The sequence below is a fragment of the Nerophis ophidion genome, linkage group LG05 (genome assembly GCF_033978795.1).
Source record: "Nerophis ophidion isolate RoL-2023_Sa linkage group LG05, RoL_Noph_v1.0, whole genome shotgun sequence".
NCBI classification, from domain to species: Eukaryota; Metazoa; Chordata; class Actinopteri; order Syngnathiformes; family Syngnathidae; genus Nerophis; species Nerophis ophidion.
In genome coordinates this window covers 5,987,632-6,005,410 of record NC_084615.1, presented here as the reverse complement: position 1 = coordinate 6,005,410, position 17,779 = coordinate 5,987,632, and the positions used below count along the sequence as shown (strand labels likewise).

Below are 17,779 nucleotides of genomic sequence, written 5' to 3'. Positions count from 1 at the left end.
GCAAAGACTAAGCTTGAAAGAGCATAAAGATTGAGGAGTGAAGTGATAACAGGAGAGCGCATTTGGTCTCGGAGTACATCAGGAGTAATTAATCTTCACTCTGGTTGACAGTTAATCAATAAGTGGATTCATTCTTACCTGTGGCTCATTAGGCATGAAATCTATTTAGCTCCACTCAGCCTGTTTAAGTGGCCCAAATGTCACATCCAGACTGACTGTACATGCACAACCTTTTAATGATGGCTGAAAGTCTGTGCTAACATTGAAATAGTCTTTTTTTTTTTTTAAATGAACACTTTTCATCTGGCAATGGTGTGAATGTATTCCTAAAATATGATTAGAAAAGAATAGAAAGTACTTTATTGATCCCTGGGGGAAATTCAGCAACACAGTTCGCTCGCAATAGACAATAAACACTTAGGTATTTTTACATGTGAATAATATAAATACAGTCTATTATACAGCATTATTCACATGTGAATAATATAAATACAGTCTTTTATACAGCATTATTCACATGTGAATAATATAAATACATTCTATTATACAGCATTATTCACATGTGAATAATATAAATACGGTCTATTATACAGCATTATTCACATGTGAATAATATAAATACATTCTATTATACAGCATTATTCATATGTGAATAATATAAATACAGTCTATTATACAGCATTATTCACATGTGAATAATATAAATACGGTCTATTATACGGCATTATTCACATGTGAATAATATAAATACGGTCTATTATACGGCATTATTCACATGTGAATAATGTAAATACAGTCTATTATACAGCATTATTCACATGTGAATAATATAAATACAGTCTATTATACAGCATTATTCACCTGTGAATAATATAAATACAGTCTATAATACAGCATTATTCACATGTGAATAATATAAATACAGTCTATTATACAGCATTATTCACATGTGAATAATATAAATACATTATAAATACATTGGGTAAGATTTAACGATTGGCTGAAAATGTTATGTTCCGACTTGTCAAAGTTAACGCGGTAAGTACCTTTAACAGCAAACATTTTTTAACGCATGATTAACTTTTTGACCCTCGGCCCGTTCTGTACATTTGGGTAAAGTGTAATGGTGTCCAGTTACTGTTGAGCCAAAGGCTTGAAAACAATTAGCAGAACTGCACAAAGTAAGGGGGACCTTATGCAGATCTCAGATCCACAGCTTTGGCAAGTCGTTCTCCGGACAAGACAATTTTAACTTCAATTGCCGTGAGACGACATGACTGAGGGGAATCTTCACGTTCGTGTTTGGATTACAGTGCATTGAAAACATAAAATGAAGAGTTTTACTAGAACTGCTTCAGTAGGATGGAATACACGCTTAGCAGAAACAAAGACGATAGAGGGGAAGTATAAAGTCACCTTTTAACCAACAAAAGAAGGAAAAATCATCTTACGATATGATCATGTTTTCTGGCAGACTGAAATTAAGTGTATTGTAATGGAGAAATACTCTTTAAACTGGTCTTTTTCCGCCGCCACTGAAACTAGGTTTAATACTGCAGGCATGCCTGCCACTTCCCACATTGGATATTAACACTTCACTAAATATGATTGCCATCGGGTCAGGTATAATTTTTTATAACCTGTTCAGATTGATAATTCGCAATTGTAGAATGTTGAACAGGCTGAATAATAAATTTTATAAATAGGTAGAGAAGGTTAAAACATTGCCGTGCAACGATATGAATTCCATTAACTCGCACTACTGTGCAGAAGTTTAGGGCAATGATTACTTAAGCACACAAAATCCACTCTCCACCCTGCAGAAGAAAGCAATTTATAAGGCAGGATATTGTGTCACACAAACACATTTTGTTGCATTCAAAACTACTGAAATGTAAAGATCCTGTGGAACTACAAACAGTACAAATTAAATATAAATCAAAAAAGTGTTAAGTGGGCAAAAGATTGTTACATATTTTATTAAGACTGGTAAATCTTCCAGTTTATAAACTAATAATTATGATAAGATATTTGATATACAAATCATGGGTTGGGAGTAAATCAATTTCACTTCGTCCCACTCCTTTTTGGATATGAAAAAAAAAAAACCTATATTGTTTGAATTTTTTTTATGTTGTCATTGGGAAATATTTATTTTTGTACCTTACTGTAATGTTATCCAGACTATTTTCTTGTTTTTGCTTTGTGTTTAACATGTCCAAAATAAAACTACAACATCAGAAACATTTAATCATGTAGAAAAAAATATCACCCAACATCTTTGACAATCAAAGCATGATTTGTGTTATTAATGTGTGAAAATGCTATCCAAAAATGGAAGAGTAGCTCCTCTCCTCTAAATGTAAGTGCTCCTAAAGCAGGGATACAAATTCTGTAATCGTACAAAAGAGAATATCTGACGACTGAAAATATACTTTTTGATTCTCTTTAAAAATGTGTTTATATCCTTAAATCCTCATTTAAGCAAATTAATTGTCCAGTCATAGTATTAAAAACTTTAAAAAGTATCCGTCTCGAGTACACTTTTTAATGGCTAAAATATATATTTTTCTGCAAATAATTACAATTAATTTTGAGTTGACTTTGGACTCAATGCGATTAATCACAATTAAACATTTTAATTGTTTGACAGCCCTAGTTCTGTCATGTCTGCTGATGGGAAAGAAGACCAATTATGAACCAGTTGAAGCTGTTTGTATGTGCATTGGACTTAAAAACAAGGGATATTTGTTGAATTTGAATCCAACATTTTCAGTAGACGTTTTATAATCTCATATTTGAGCCAAGCTAAAATCAAATTGGATGATCTGAGCGGATACAACTAGAAATAAAAATAGTGGTGTTGCTTTATATCAGGGGTCTCAAACATGCGACCCGCGTGCCAATTGCGGCCCGCGCTTTGATATGACAATTTAATGCTGGTGCGGCCCGCGAGTTTAATATGAACGGCGCTTGACAGCTTCATACTTGCCAACGTCCCCAAAATGGCCCTGCCTTTAGCGCCCCCTACATCCTGGACCGACAGCGTGCAAGCCCAGTTGTACGTTGCATCTGGTCATGTGAGACACACGTGTATAGTTGCAAGACATATTTGATCAACAGCTACACAGGTCACACTAAGGGTGGCCATAAAAAAAACTTTTAACACTTTTACAAATATGTACCAGACTGGGAACCCACGCCAAACAAGAATGACAAACACATTTTGGGAGAACATCCGCATCGTAACACAACATAAACACACCAGAACAATTACCCAGAATCCTATGCAGACCTAAATCTTCCGGGCAACCCCCACCCTCCCTACTTGTGTCGGTTGAGTTGTTGTATATTGTAGCCCAGCAAGGTGTCCTGGGTATTTGTTGTCTTGTGTTTAAGTTGTGTTAGTGTTCAGTTTTTTTCCGTATTGGCCCTCTGAATAGGGGTCGTCACTCAGCATGAAAAGGAATTACTCGCTGTTGCACATTTTGCTTGTTTTATTTGGTACTGCAACAGCAGCAGTAGCAATAGCAGCAGGTAATATTCAGTGGGGTATGCCGGTGACGAAGCACGCTGTATTTTACCAAACGAACAATGACGCCATTTTTAGAAGCTACCCAAGTAGTCACCTGACACTGGTAGCCACGCCCTTCTTAAATTCCCAAGCAAGCCCGCCATAAATACATATAAACATAACAAATAGTAAATCCAACAGTTAGGGTGCGGAAATTCTCCCAAAAAGGGTTCGTCATTCTTGTTTGGTGTGGGTTCACAGTGTGGCGCATATTTGTAACGGTTAAAAGTTTTTTTCACGGCCACCCTCAGTGTGACGTGTACGGCTGTTGAACAAGTACATCTTGCAGCCACTGACGTTGTTCTACACAAGTCTCACACAACACGATACAGAGCCAGTACGTTGGTTGTGTTATGTAGAAGCGTGGGCGATGACATGTAGTGGAGCAGCAGTCTTCTTTTGGGGGTGCGCGGACCCCTGGAGCTACTTGAAGGTATGCCAAGGGGACAAGTGAGATTTATTAAAAACATTCTGAAAAAGAGCAGCAATTTATAAATCATTTATACATATGTTTATTGAATAATACTTCAACGAATTAGTTCATAAATTGGAAAAATAATACAACAATCCAACATTCAGTATTGACAGCTAGACTTTTTGTGGACATGTTCCATAAATATTGATGTTAAAGATTTCTTTTTTTGTGAAGAAATGTTTAGAATAAGTTGAAGAATCCAGATCAGGGGTGCCCATTATGTCGATCGCGAGCTACCAGTCTCGGAAAACTGGCGTGCACAAGCGATGCCTCAGAAAGCTGGCGTGCACATCACTTGTGCACGCCAGCTTTCTGAGACTCTTATTTTGTTAGCGCAGGCAGCAAGAAGCAGGGCTTTTATTGTGAAGATAGGAAATGTGCAGTCGGCCTTTAGAGTTTTGACGGAAGGGACGGCGCGAAAGTCTGTTGAAATAAAAAGTGTTTCTCGCCTTCCTCTCTGTCATTTTTTCATAATAATGAACTGGCAGCAGCCAGCGTCATCTCACAAGACCCTCGGGTGCCGTGAATGTCAATCAAGCAAGCTACGGAATTTGCCGCCAATGTTTTTCTTGTAAAGTGTATGGAAGCTGGATGAATTAGATGCCAAAAACCAACCACTTTCATGTGGTATTGTACAGAAAGGACAACTTTTTTTCTCCTCCATTTGAAAATGTGGGCGTTATCATCATTACTGTCTGATTCCAATCAATGCAAGTCATCAGAATCAGGTAATACACCAACTTATATTCTTGTCTTTGTGAAAGAAAGACATCTATATGTGTTACACATGCTTGTATTATCATTAAACACATTTAACTTCTTTACAAAAATGTCTCTTTCATAAATAAATAAATATAAATAAATGAGGTAGATCCCCTCGAGTTGGTCAATTGAAAAGTAGCTCGCCTGCAGAAAAAGTGTGGGCACCCCTGATCCAGATGGATCTCTATTACAATCCCCAAAGAGGGAACTTTAAGTTGATGATTACTCCTATGTATAGAAATCTTTATTTAGAATTGAATCACTTTTTTATTTTTCAACACGTTTTTAGTTATTTTTATATCTTTTTTTCCAAATAGTTCAAGAAAGACCACTACAAATGAGCAATAATTTGCACTGTTATATAATTTAATAAATTAGAAACTGATGACATAGTGCTGTATTTTACTTCTTTATCTCTATTTCCAATCAAAAATGCTTTGCTGTGATTAGGGGGTACTTGGATTACAAAAATGCTGACAGGGAGTACATCACTGAAAAAAGGTTGAGAACCACTGTTGTAGAGGACATTAAAGGCAGTGCAGTCACGGCAGCCCTTAATAATGTCAGCCAGGTGAAAAGTGGACAAATTGGGGAGAATGGTTGCACCGGTGGATTGTCGGGAGGTGTACTGAAATTCAGGAGTCTCCCGGAAAACTGGTGAGTGTTGGCAAGTATGTTGCTAAGGCGGGAAAGCCATTCATAGAAGGTGAATTCATTAAAAAGTACATCAGTAGCCACAGCTGCCCTGGGGTAGACTGACGGAAGCGTGGCTGCCAGTTTGCGCCTACGGCCCCTCCGACCACCACCAATCATTCATTCATCATTCATTCACCGATGTGAGCGGCACCGGGGGCAAAGGGTGAACTGTCCTGCCCAAGGACACAACGGCAGCGACTTTGATGTCCATAGGTGGGAAGCGAACCTGCAACCCTCAGTTTTTCTGGCACGGCCGCTCTACCCACTACGCCATGGCGCCCCACTTATTTTACTATAACAATCTATAAGGTTGATATAGTTCTTTCTTCCCCTTCATTTATCTGCTTTTTTTGTAATTCAGGTAATCATTACATAGACGTATTGATGCATTTGAATAAATTGTTCTGTTGATAAGAGGTAATTATTTCTATTGGTATTTTTATTGCTGCATTTATTGTGCAATAATGTCCATTGTCATTTCTGTGTTATTAATATCTACTTCACTAAACACTTCTTTGCTATCATTTTTCATACCATATTTATACATATCCTATTTACTGATGTTGTTCAGTTGTTTTTGTCTCTGTCTTATCCCCATAATTTATTCTTCCGTCTTCCTTTTTTATTTCCCTTTCTCCTCCTGCTACGCCAAATAATAACATACATCAATGTATCAAAGTCAAATACCAAAGAGGCACATGAGACAATGCTCAGTGCAGAACGTATACTGTTTTGTGTTTGCCAATAGCCATGTATTGAAGTCTTTAAAATGTTGTACCGTATTAAGTAGGGATGTGGGGGGGGGGGGGGGGGGGGGGGGGGGGGGGGGGGGGGGGGGGGGGAAACGATTGGAATTTGAATCGATTCTAATTTTTTTTTTTTTTTAATCAATGTATTTATTTATTTTAATATTTTATTATTATTTTTTTTTTAATCAATCCAACAAACCACTACACAGCAATACCTATAACAATGCAATTCAATTCCAAAACCAAACCTGAGCCAGCAACACTGTAATAAACACAGCAATTGAGAGAGACACAAACACCACACAGAACAAACCAAAAGTAGTGAAACAAAATGAATATTATCAACAACAGTATCATATTAGTTATAATTTCAGCATAGCAGTGATTAAAAATCCCTCATTGACATTATCATTAGACATTTATAAAAATAATAAAAAAAGAGCAATAGTGTCACAGTGGCTTACACTTGCATGGCATCTCATAAGCTTGACAACACACTGTGTCCAATGTTTTCACAAAGATACAATAAGTCATATTTTTGGTTCGTTCAATAGTTAAAACAAATTTACATTATTGCAATCAGTTGATAAAACATTGTCCTTTACAATTATAAAAGCTTTTTACAAAAATCTACTACTCCGATAGCATGACGCCAAAAAAACGGAAATGCTGATTATCGGTCCTGCTAGACACCGACCTCTATTTAATAATACAACTTTAACATTTGACAACCAAATAATAAAACAAGGTGACTCGGTAAAAAATCTGGGTATTATCTTCGACCCAACTCTCTCCTTTGAGTCACACATTAAAAGCGTTACTAAAACGGCCTTCTTTCATCTCCGTAATATCGCTAAAATTCGCTCCATTTTGTCCACATGCGTTTGTTACGTCTCGTCTCAATTACTGTAACGTATTATTTTCGGGTCTCCCCATGTCTAGCATTAAAAGATTACAGTTGGTACAAAATGCGGCTGCTAGACTTTTGACAAGAACAAGAAAGTTTGATCATATTACGCCTGTACTGTATATACCTTTATATACATATATACATACATATATACCTATACTGGCTCACCTGCACTGGCTTCCTGTGCAGTTAAGATGTGACTTTAAGGTTTTACTACTTACGTATAAAATACTACACGGTCTAGCTCCAGCCTATCTTGCCGATTGTATTGTACCATATGTCCCGGCAAGAAATCTGCGTTCAAAAGACTCCGGCTAATTAGTGATTCCTAGAGCCCAAAAAAAGTCTGCGGGCTATAGAGCGTTTTCCGTTCGGGCTCCAGTACTCTGGAATGCCCTCCCGGTAACAGTTCGAGATGCCACCTCAGTAGAAGCATTTAAGTCTCACCTTAAAACTCATCTGTATACTCTAGCCTTTAAATAGTCCTCCTTTTTAGACCAGTTGATCAGCCGCTTCTTTTCTTTTTTCTCTTATGTCCCCCCCTCCCTTGTGGAGGGGGTCCGATCCGATGACCATGGATGAAGTACTGGCTGTCCAGAGTCGAGACCCAGGATGGACCGCTCGTCGGGACCCAGGATGCACCGCTCGTCGGGACCCAGGATGGACCGCTCGCCTGTGTATCGGTTGGGGACATCTCTACGCTGCTGATCCGCCTCCGCTTGAGATGGTTTCCTGTGGACGTGACTCTCGCTGCTGTCTTGGATCCGCTTTGAACTGAACTCTCGCGGCTGTGTTGGAGCCACTTTGGATTGAACTTTCACAGTATCATGTTAGACCCGCTCGACATCCATTGCTTTCGGGTCCCCTAGAGGGGGGGGGGGGTTGCCCACATCTGAGGTCCTCTCCAAGGTTTCTCATAGTCAGCATTGTCACTGGCGTCCCACTGGATGGGAATTCTCCCTGCCCACTGGGTGTGAGTTTTCCTTGCCCTTTTGTGGGTTCTTCCGAGGATGTTGTAGTTGTAATGATTTGTGCAGTCCTTTGAGACATTTGTGATTTGGGGCTATATAAATAAACATTGATTGATTGATTGATGTGAACAGACTGGGGTAGATCCTGCTGAATCTATGTATTGAATGAATACAGAATCCTTTTGAATCGGGAAAAAATATCGTTTTTGAATCGAGAATTGCCTTGAATCGAAAAAAATCGATTTATAATCGAATCGCGACCCAAGAATCGATATTGAATCGAATCATGGGACACCCAAAGATTCCCAGCCCTAGAATTAAGTGTACAATTATCAGACAAAAACATTGTCATTGTATGTCTGGAAACACCTATCATGTTAGACTAATGTAGAGTTAAAGTATATAAAGTACAGGCCAAAAGTTTGGACACACCTTCTCATTTCATGACTATTTACATTGTAGATTGTCACTGAAGGCATCAAAACTATGACACCTGTGAAGTGAAAACCCTTTCAGGTGACTACCTCTTGAAGCTCATGGAGAGAAGCCAAGAGTGTGCAAAACAGTAATCAGAGCAAAGGGTGGCTATTGAAGAAACTAGAATATAAAAATATGTTTTCAGTTATTTCAACTTTTTTTGTAGGTGCATAACTCCTTATGTTAGGAAATGAATTGATTGAGAAGGTGTGTCCTAACATTCGTCCTGTAATGTATGGAAAAAGTAGATAAAGTGCATTTAGTGGATGTAGTTGGAGGCAAACAGCCCACTACCCTTGAAGCTGCAGACCACAAGGGCTTATGAAAGCACTTTTAAACTGTCTAAATTCTAGCTAAAAGCTAGATTGAATGCATATAATATTGTGAAACCTCTGAGACTTATTTACAATTAGTGAGAAATATTCAAACAGGAGACCATCAATGTTGTTCATGACTTCTTAAAAAAATACGGTGCTTACCTTGAAGACCACAAGGTCATGAAGTCCATCCTTCAGAACCGTCCCGTCCGTCATTCATCAGACGTACGAAGGACATGGAAAACTCTTCTCACTCTTGTCTTTAGCTGGAGAGGCACAGAGCACCACACACAACAAACAGGGGAGAGTCACACAAAGTGGAACCTGACAGCTTCCTGTATAATCAAAAGTGTGTAATACGCCCTCGGGCTCATTTGGAAACGGCCTCCAACGGTCGTGTCCAGTGTGTGTCGGACTGAGCTGGTCCGAGGGGAGAGGAATGAGGAATCAGAGAGGAAGTACTCTTCTACTCACACTCCTGAGAGGATCTGTGCCTGAACATGAAACGAAGATGGATTCTGTGCATATCCTCCAGAGTGACAGCCACCTGGAGGACAGGTAAATAAAACATAATGGTCTTTCAAAATGTCGTACTGCGCTCCGCCGGGCTTGTCTTTTTAACGAAAAAAAGCTTTCAAAAGTGAAATAGGAAGTAAAGAAAGGTTTGACCACTTTGCACCTTAACAGTCTCCATCCAGCGGGGTTGTTTGACTTGGTAGTAGATGACTGATCGGTATTCGCTCGTCGGCTTATCGCCAGCTCCAAGACAGATGGAGTTCTAGTGAAGAAGAAAGTTTAGTGTCATACTTTGTAGTCCAGGGCCTCGTTGGAGTTTTGGCTAATCTCAGAGGGCTGGCCGCTTGTGACATTAATAAAGGAAACATGTAGAAGGATTAGCCGCATGATATTGCCATACCATACATCCATTTTCTACCGCTTATTCCCTGTGGGGTCGCTGGTGCCTATCTCAGCTACAATCAGGCGGAAGGCGGGGTACACCCTGGACATGTCACCACCACATCACAGGGCCAACACAGATAGACAGACAACATTCACACACTAGGGACCATTTAGTGTTGCCAAACAACCTATCCCCAGGTGCATGTCTTTGGAGGTGGGAGGAGCCTATCCCCAGGTGCATGTCTTTGGAGGTGGGAGGAGCCTATCCCCAGGTGCATGTCTTTGGAGGTGGGAGGAGTCTATCCCCAGGTGCATGTCTTTGGAGGTGGGAGGAAGCCGGAGTACCCAGACTAGAACCCATGCAGTCACGGGGAGAACATTCAAACCCCACACAGAAAGATCCCGAGCCCGGGATTTAACCCAGGACTACTCAGGACCTTCATATTATGAGGCAGACGCACTAACCCCTCGTCCACCGTGCTGCCAATATTGCCATACCATTATTTGTATATTTCACCTACACTGTAAAGAAAAAAAAAATCTATGGATTTTGCAGTCAGAAAAGGGAAGAATTTCCCCACAAAAGTTTCAGTAAAATGGTCACACTCTATTTTACTGTACAATTCTGGTGATGGAGCTGCCGTTTTTTAGCTAGGTTTTTTTTGCATAAAATGTATGATTACTGTTTTCACAGTGCATTACTGTAAATGTAAAAAAGGTACCACAGTTTTCTTCTGACGTTTGGATTCTGAAAACTGAGCTATTTTTTTTAAATATATATATTGTCATGGTTACAATGCACAAACATACATATACACATACATGTACATATACATTCACTGTACAAACATACATATACACATACATGTACATATACATTCACTGTACAAACATACATATACACATACATGTAAATATACATTCATTGTAAAACATTGATTTACACATTCTGCACATATACAAGTACATCTACATACATATACTCATGACGATAATGGCGTTTCATCAAACATATATCAACGTTGTTGCCCTAGGGTAAACTGGGTAACACATGGCACACTGACAAAGCTTAACCTATTGTTACTATAACAATCTACAAGGTTAATATAGGTTGCTTCTCTTTCTTCCCCTCCATGTTCTGCTTTATTTTGTAGCTCGAGTTATCTTTACGTATATGTATTGTTGCATTTCAACAACAGTATTGTTGATAACAGAGGTCAATCATTGGTATTGTTCATGATCACTAGCACTATTTCTATTAGTATTCGTAATGCTCCAGTTGTAGTGTAATAATGATCATTGTCATTTCTGTATTATTTGTTTCGCTAACTTCTTCTTTGCTATCACTTTTACTATCATATTTGTACAAATTGTATGTGCTGATGTTGCTTTATTGTTGTTAATGTTTTGTTTGCTGCTGTTGTTTTTGTCTGTCTTATCCTCCTCTTATCCCCACAATTGCCCCCTATGTCTTCCTTTTTTTTGTCTTTCTATCCCCTCCTGCTCCGGCCCGGCTGCACCAAATGATAATATAAATACATTTAATAAAGTCAAATACAAATAAGGCAACAAGAGAAGTATCCTACACTTCTCTTTTGTTAAGTCCATCTGAACAGCTGATATGGGCATCTACATCTACATCAACTATATGATTTACCTGAGAAGCTGGACAGGGCAAAAAATAAAAAATAAAATAAAAATACAATGTACAATTTGATAGACAACTTGCTATGAAATCATTGTGAATTATATTTTAAATAGCGCTTTTCTCTAGTGACTCAAAGCGCTTTACATAGTGAAACCCAATATCTAAGTTACATTTAAACCAGTGTGGGTGGCACTGGGAGCAGGTGGGTAAAGTGTCTTGCCCAAGGACACAACGGCAGTGACTAGGATGGCGGAAGCGGGAATTGAACCTGCAACCCTCAAGTTGCTGGCACGGCCACTCTACCAACCGAGCTATACCGCCCCATAATCATAAGGCTAAGTAGATATTTATGTATGTTTTTACCCCAGAAATGTTTTGAATGGCTTCACGGTGGCAGAGGGGTTAGTGCGTCTGCCTCACAATACGAAGGTCTTGCAGTCCTGGGTTCAAATCCAGGCTCGGGATCTTTCTGTGTGGAGTTTGCATGTTCTCCCCGTGAATGCGTGGGTTCCCTCCGGGTACTCCGGCTTCCTCCCACCTCCAAAGACATGCACCTGGGGATAGGCCCCTCCCACCTCCAAAGACATGCACCTGGGGATAGGCCCCTCCCACCTCCAAAGACATGCACCTGGGGATAGGCCCCTCCCACTTCCAAAAACATGCACCTGGGGATAGGTTGATTGGCAACACTAAAATGGCCCTAGTGTGTGAATGTTGTCTGTCTATCTGTGTTGGCCCTGCGATGAGGTGGCGACTTGTCCAGGGTGTACCCTGCCTTCCGCCCGATTGTAGCTGATGTAGGCGCCAGCGACCCCGAAAGGGAATAAGCGGTAGAAAATGGATGGATGGATGGATAATAAAATAACTGTTGCATTATTAAATAAAGTTTAAAAGATATATAACTGCATGTGGTACATGTCTTTTTTTTTTACTGTCAAAATAGAAAAAGAAAGAAAGTTAAACTACTATATTGATGAATATTATTTCCAGGCTTTCACTGGCCATTTACAATAATGTGGAGGGCCTTGAGTTTGCCACCTGTGTTGTAGTCCCCGACTCAACACCGCCACTGACCTGTATGATCTTGCCCTCCTCGTCGCAAACACACATGATGACCTCCACGTTTTTCTGCGCGGTCTTGTTGTACTTGTCGAAGTCTCCGCCCTGCAGGGTGAGGTAGATGTCGTTGCGAACGTCTCCGGGCATGATGATCTCGGGGAAGCCCAGCTTGCGCGCCACCACAGTGCTGCGGTCCACCAGGTGAGGGTACTCCTTGCGGGTCTGAACGATGTCTCCTACCAGCGCCTTCATGGTCACCCACAGTCCTGAAAGAGCAGGGACTTTCAACTGGGGGTCTGACTTAAAAGTCAGCCGCAGACCCATTCTGAGTTAGTTCTGGAGAGTCAAACATTACGTTCAAATATTTGAAGCAGCACTGATTGTGAATACTTGGCCACCAAACCATTTGATTGGATTCCTGGGGGTAACGATTCTATCTAGAGTCAAAACGATTCAAAATCAATACTTTTTTGATAACATCTGGTGCCAGTTCTGTGATTTACTACATTCCTTTATAAAATAGATAAACAGCCCTGATACATTTCTATATTATCCATCCATCTTCTTCCGCTTATCCGAGGTCGGGTCGCGGGGGCAACAGCCTAAGCAGGGAAACCCAGACTTCCCTCTCCCCAGCCACTTCGTCTAGCTCTTCCCGGGGGATCCCGAGGCGTTCCCAGGCCAGCCGGGAGACATAGTCTTCCCAACGTGTCCTGGGTCTTCCCTGTGGCCTCCTACCGGTTGGACGTGCCCCAAACACCTCCCTAGGGAGGCGTTCGGGTGGCATCCTGACCAGATGCCACCCAAACACCTCCCTAGGGAGGCGTTCGGGTGGCATCCTGACCAGATGCCCGAACCACCTCATCTGGCTCCTCTCGATGTGGAGGAGCAGCGGCTTTACTTTGAGTTCCTCCCGGATGGCAGAGCTTCTCACCCTATCTCTAAGGGAGAGCCCCGCCACACGGCGGAGGAAACTCATTTCGGCCGCTTGTACCCGTGATCTTATCCTTTTGGTCATGACCCAAAGCTCATGACCATAGGTGAGGATGGGAACGTAGATCGACCGGTAAATTGAGAGCTTTGCCTTCCGGCTCAGCTCCTTCTTCACCACAACAGATCGGTACAACGTCCGCATTACTGAAGACGCCGCACCGATCCGCCTGTCGATCTCACGATCCACTCTTCCCTCACTCGTGAACAAGACTCCTAGGTACTTGAACTCCTCCACTTGGGGCAGGGTCTCCTCCCCAACCCGGAGATGGCATTCCACCCTTTTCCGGGCGAGAACCATGGACTCGGACTTGGAGGTGCTGATTCTCATTCCGACCGCTTCACACTAGGCTGCGAACCGATCCAGTGAGAGCTGAAGATCCTGACCAGATGAAGCCATCAGGACCACATCATCTGCAAAAAGCAGAGACCTAATCCTGCGGTCACCAAACCGGAACCCCTCAACGCCTTGACTGCGCCTAGAAATTCTGTCCATAAAAGTTATGAACAGAATGGGTGACAAAGGACAGCCTTGGCGGAGTCCAACCCTCACTGGAAACGTGTCCGACTTACTCCCGGCAATGCGGACCAAGCTCTGGCACTGATCATACAGGGAGCGGACCGCCACAATAAGACAGTCCGGTACCCCATACTCTCTGAGCACTCCCCACAGGACTTCCCGAGGGACACGGTCGAATGCCTTCTCCAAGTCCACAAAGCACATGTAGACTGGTTGGGCAAACTCCCATGCACCCTCAAGAACCCTGCCGAGAGTATAGAGCTGGTCCACAGTTCCACGACCAGGACGAAAACCACACTGTTCCTCCTGAATCCGAGGTTCGACTGTCCGGCGAAGCCTCCTCTCCAGTACACCTGAATAAAACTTACCTTCATGGTTTGGATTTAAATTTCTGTGAGATCCCAAAAACACAAAAACAGGTTCCAACACACAAGAAAAGTTGGTTCGGCAGAAAATGACCCCTTTAAAGAGCAAACAACAGCAGAACCAAAGGGCTTGTGCAGGGAATGTTGCCAGTTACACTTGCACACTGACAACAAGCAATAATGCAACACTAGCAAAGAGCAGCAGGTGAACCTTAATAGACTTGATTAGAAATGAAAATCAGGTGTGCTGGCAGGCAACTATCCATCCATCCATTTTCTACCGCTTATCTCCTTTTTGGGGTCGCGGGGGGCGCTGGCGCCTATCTCAGCTACAATTGGGCGGAAGGCGGGGTACACCCTGGACAAGTCGCCACCTCATCGCAGGGCCAACACAGATAGACAGACAACATTCACACTCACATTCACACACTAGGGCCAATTTAGTGTTGCCAATCAACCTATCACCAGGTGCATGTCTTTGGAAGTGGGAGGAAGCCGGAGTACCCGGAGGGAACCCACGCATTCACGGGGAGAACATGCAAACTCCACACAGAAAGATCCCGAGCCTGGATTTGAACCCAAGACTGCTGGACCTTCGTATTGTGAGGCAGACGCACTAACCCCTCTGCCACCGTGAAACCGGCAGGCAACTAAACAAAGTGAAAGTGCCGCAAAACAAGGTGTTCAACAGGAAGTAGAAGCATAATAAGAGCACCAGGAAAGGAAAGTATACGTAACACGGGAAAATAACTAGCGAAGTACAAACTGTCACGTTGGATCATTAAATAAATGAACTCCAAAAAAAACAATACTACAGTAAAATTGGCCACTAGATGAGACTAGGGATGCACCGATTAATCGGTGACCGAATATATTCGGCCGAATATGGCAAAAAAAAGCCACATTCGGCCTTCGGTGGAATGAGTTAAAAACAATGCCGAATAGTGGCGTGTGACGCAATTTTTTGACGCGGTGACGCAATCAACCAACGTGCAGTGACGCGGTGACATGTTGTGTACCTGTATAAGTGTAAGAGGTTACAAGCACACACTTATTGAGATTTAGTGGGGCCTCTGTTTACATTATTAGCCTGTTGTGTAGGCTACCTGTATAAGTGTATGAGGTTACAAGCACACACTTAATTGAGATTTACTTGAGCCTTCTGTTTACATTATTAGCATATCTACTGTGGGCTTCACGGTGGCAGAGGGGTTAGTGCGTCTGCCTCACAATACAAAGGTACTGCAGTCCTGGGTTCAAATCCAGGCTCGGGATCTTTCTGTGTGGAGTTTGCATGTTCTCCCCGTGAATGCGTGGGTTCCCTCTGGGTACTCCGGCTTCCTCCCACCTCCAAAGACATGCACCTGGGGATAGGCCCCTCCCACCTCCAAAGACATGCACCTGGGGATAGGCCCCTCCTACCTCCAAAGACATGCACCTGGGGATAGGTTGATTGGCAACACTAAATGGTCCCTAGTGCGTGAATGTGAGTGTGAATGTTGTCTGTCTATCTGGGGCGGCATAGCTCGGTTGGTAGAGTGGCTGTGCCAGCAACTTGAGTGTTGCAGGTTCGATTCCCGCTTGTGCCATCCTAGTTACTGCCGTTGTGTCCTTGGGCAAGACACTTTACCCACCTGCTCTCAGTGCCACCCACACTGGTTTAAATGTAACTTAGATATTGGGTTTCACTATGTAAAGCGCCTTGAGAAAAAGCGCTATATAAATATAATTCACTTCATTTCACTTCTATCTGTGTTGGCCCTGTGATGAGATGGCGACTTGTCCAGGGTGTACCCCGCCTTCCGCCCGATTGTAGCTGAGATAGGCGCCAGCGCCCCCCGCGACCCCGAAAGGGAATAAGCGGTAGAAAATGGATGGATGGATGGATGGCCTGTTGTGTAGGCTACCTGTATAAGTGTATGGGGTTACAAGCACACACTTAATTGAGATTTACTTGAGCCTTCTGTTTACATTATTAGCATATCTACTGTGGCTAAGCAGACTTTTGCCAAAAGGACAATAATTCATTTGTTGTGGGTTTATCCACTTTAATGCACTTTATTTATTTTTTTGGAATGCATGTTTTGTTTGATATAAATGAAAAACTTTGTGCTTTTTTTGAAAAGCAAAGGCTACTGGAATATTAAAAAAAATGTCAATATTCAATAAAAAAATACTTTATTTGAAAAACGTGTAAATATTTATTCTAGGCTATTTATGCAATATTTAAAAAATTGTGAAAAACTGCATTCATTATTCGGTATTTGGTATTCGGCCTTCGGCCAAGCGTTTAAATTTTATTCGGCTTCGGCCACAAATTTTCATTTCGGTACATCCCTAGATGAGACTAACCAATCTGTATCCTGGCGACTGATTGGCTCAAACTCAGGCAGCGTTGATATATTGGATGAACAGTAGGACTCAGGGCACTCTGGTAAAAATGAAGATATTTGGACATCTGCAGGAGGCCACTTTCAGGAGAGTTCCACAAAGTATGTCCAATAACTGATTCAATATTTAATTTCACTAACGAGAAAATAGATGATTTTTTTTTCCCCCAACCCCGTCTTAGAGTTGTATCTCAATCGTATTAACCTTTAATCAGGGTGGACTCACTGAGATTGCAAATCTCTTAAACAAGATAATTGTTGTTTACATCATGGAGCCAAACAGGCAGGAGCAGAAATAACAGGGTATCATAAAAGTGCTCTCTGGTCGTCGTATGTCATTGTTAATACAACAACCTTTGCATCATATTATGTCTAATTCTGTGGCTGGCTAGCATCATTTCACACGTTTTTCTGCCGGCAATGGTCCACCAATTTGTTCCAGGATGGCTGCGCCACAGCATTACGGCAATTGGTGCAATTTGTAATTGTTATTGCTGCTGTAGGACAAAATATGAAACTTTAAAAGGCTGTAGATGATGAATTGGCGTCTTAATGGGAAGATTTTCCCCTGCACCATCTTCTATTCAACCTTCCTCTTGTGTTAACTTTCTGTTACCATCTCTTATGTTAACGGGTCGGTTTTGACCCATGTCTTAAATCAGCAGTAAAATACACTAAAAACAATCATCTATCATCCAATTTATTTCTCATCTCTTGGTTACCTTGTTAGGCTTTCTTATCCTTGAAAATATTGGTTTTAATATTTTTGGTTTGGGCCATTGGGCCTTTTTTTTTTGTCAGTATACCCCTCGATTTCAATTTTTAAAAATGGTAAAACAAACCTCAAGAGAATCATATAAATAAAAAAAGGTTGTTGTGTTACCTAACTATTACTAACGGGTATTAGAAAACATCTCTTAAATAAATGTGTTTTATTCATTTTTTCATTTTAAGAATTTTAACTATAGTAACATCT

At 41.5% G+C, this 17,779-nt stretch overlaps 1 protein-coding gene across 1 annotated transcript in view; it reads right to left on the bottom strand.

Moving 5' to 3' along the window:
- LOC133552549 (dedicator of cytokinesis protein 2-like) overlaps positions 1–17,779 on the bottom strand; it is a 393,779-nt gene that overhangs the window by 304,605 nt on the left and 71,395 nt on the right. The window contains 4 exon segments of the mRNA XM_061899789.1: positions 9,094–9,197; positions 9,406–9,478; positions 9,611–9,709; positions 12,554–12,804. Coding sequence (XP_061755773.1) covers positions 9,094–9,197; positions 9,406–9,478; positions 9,611–9,709; positions 12,554–12,804 — 527 coding nt within the window.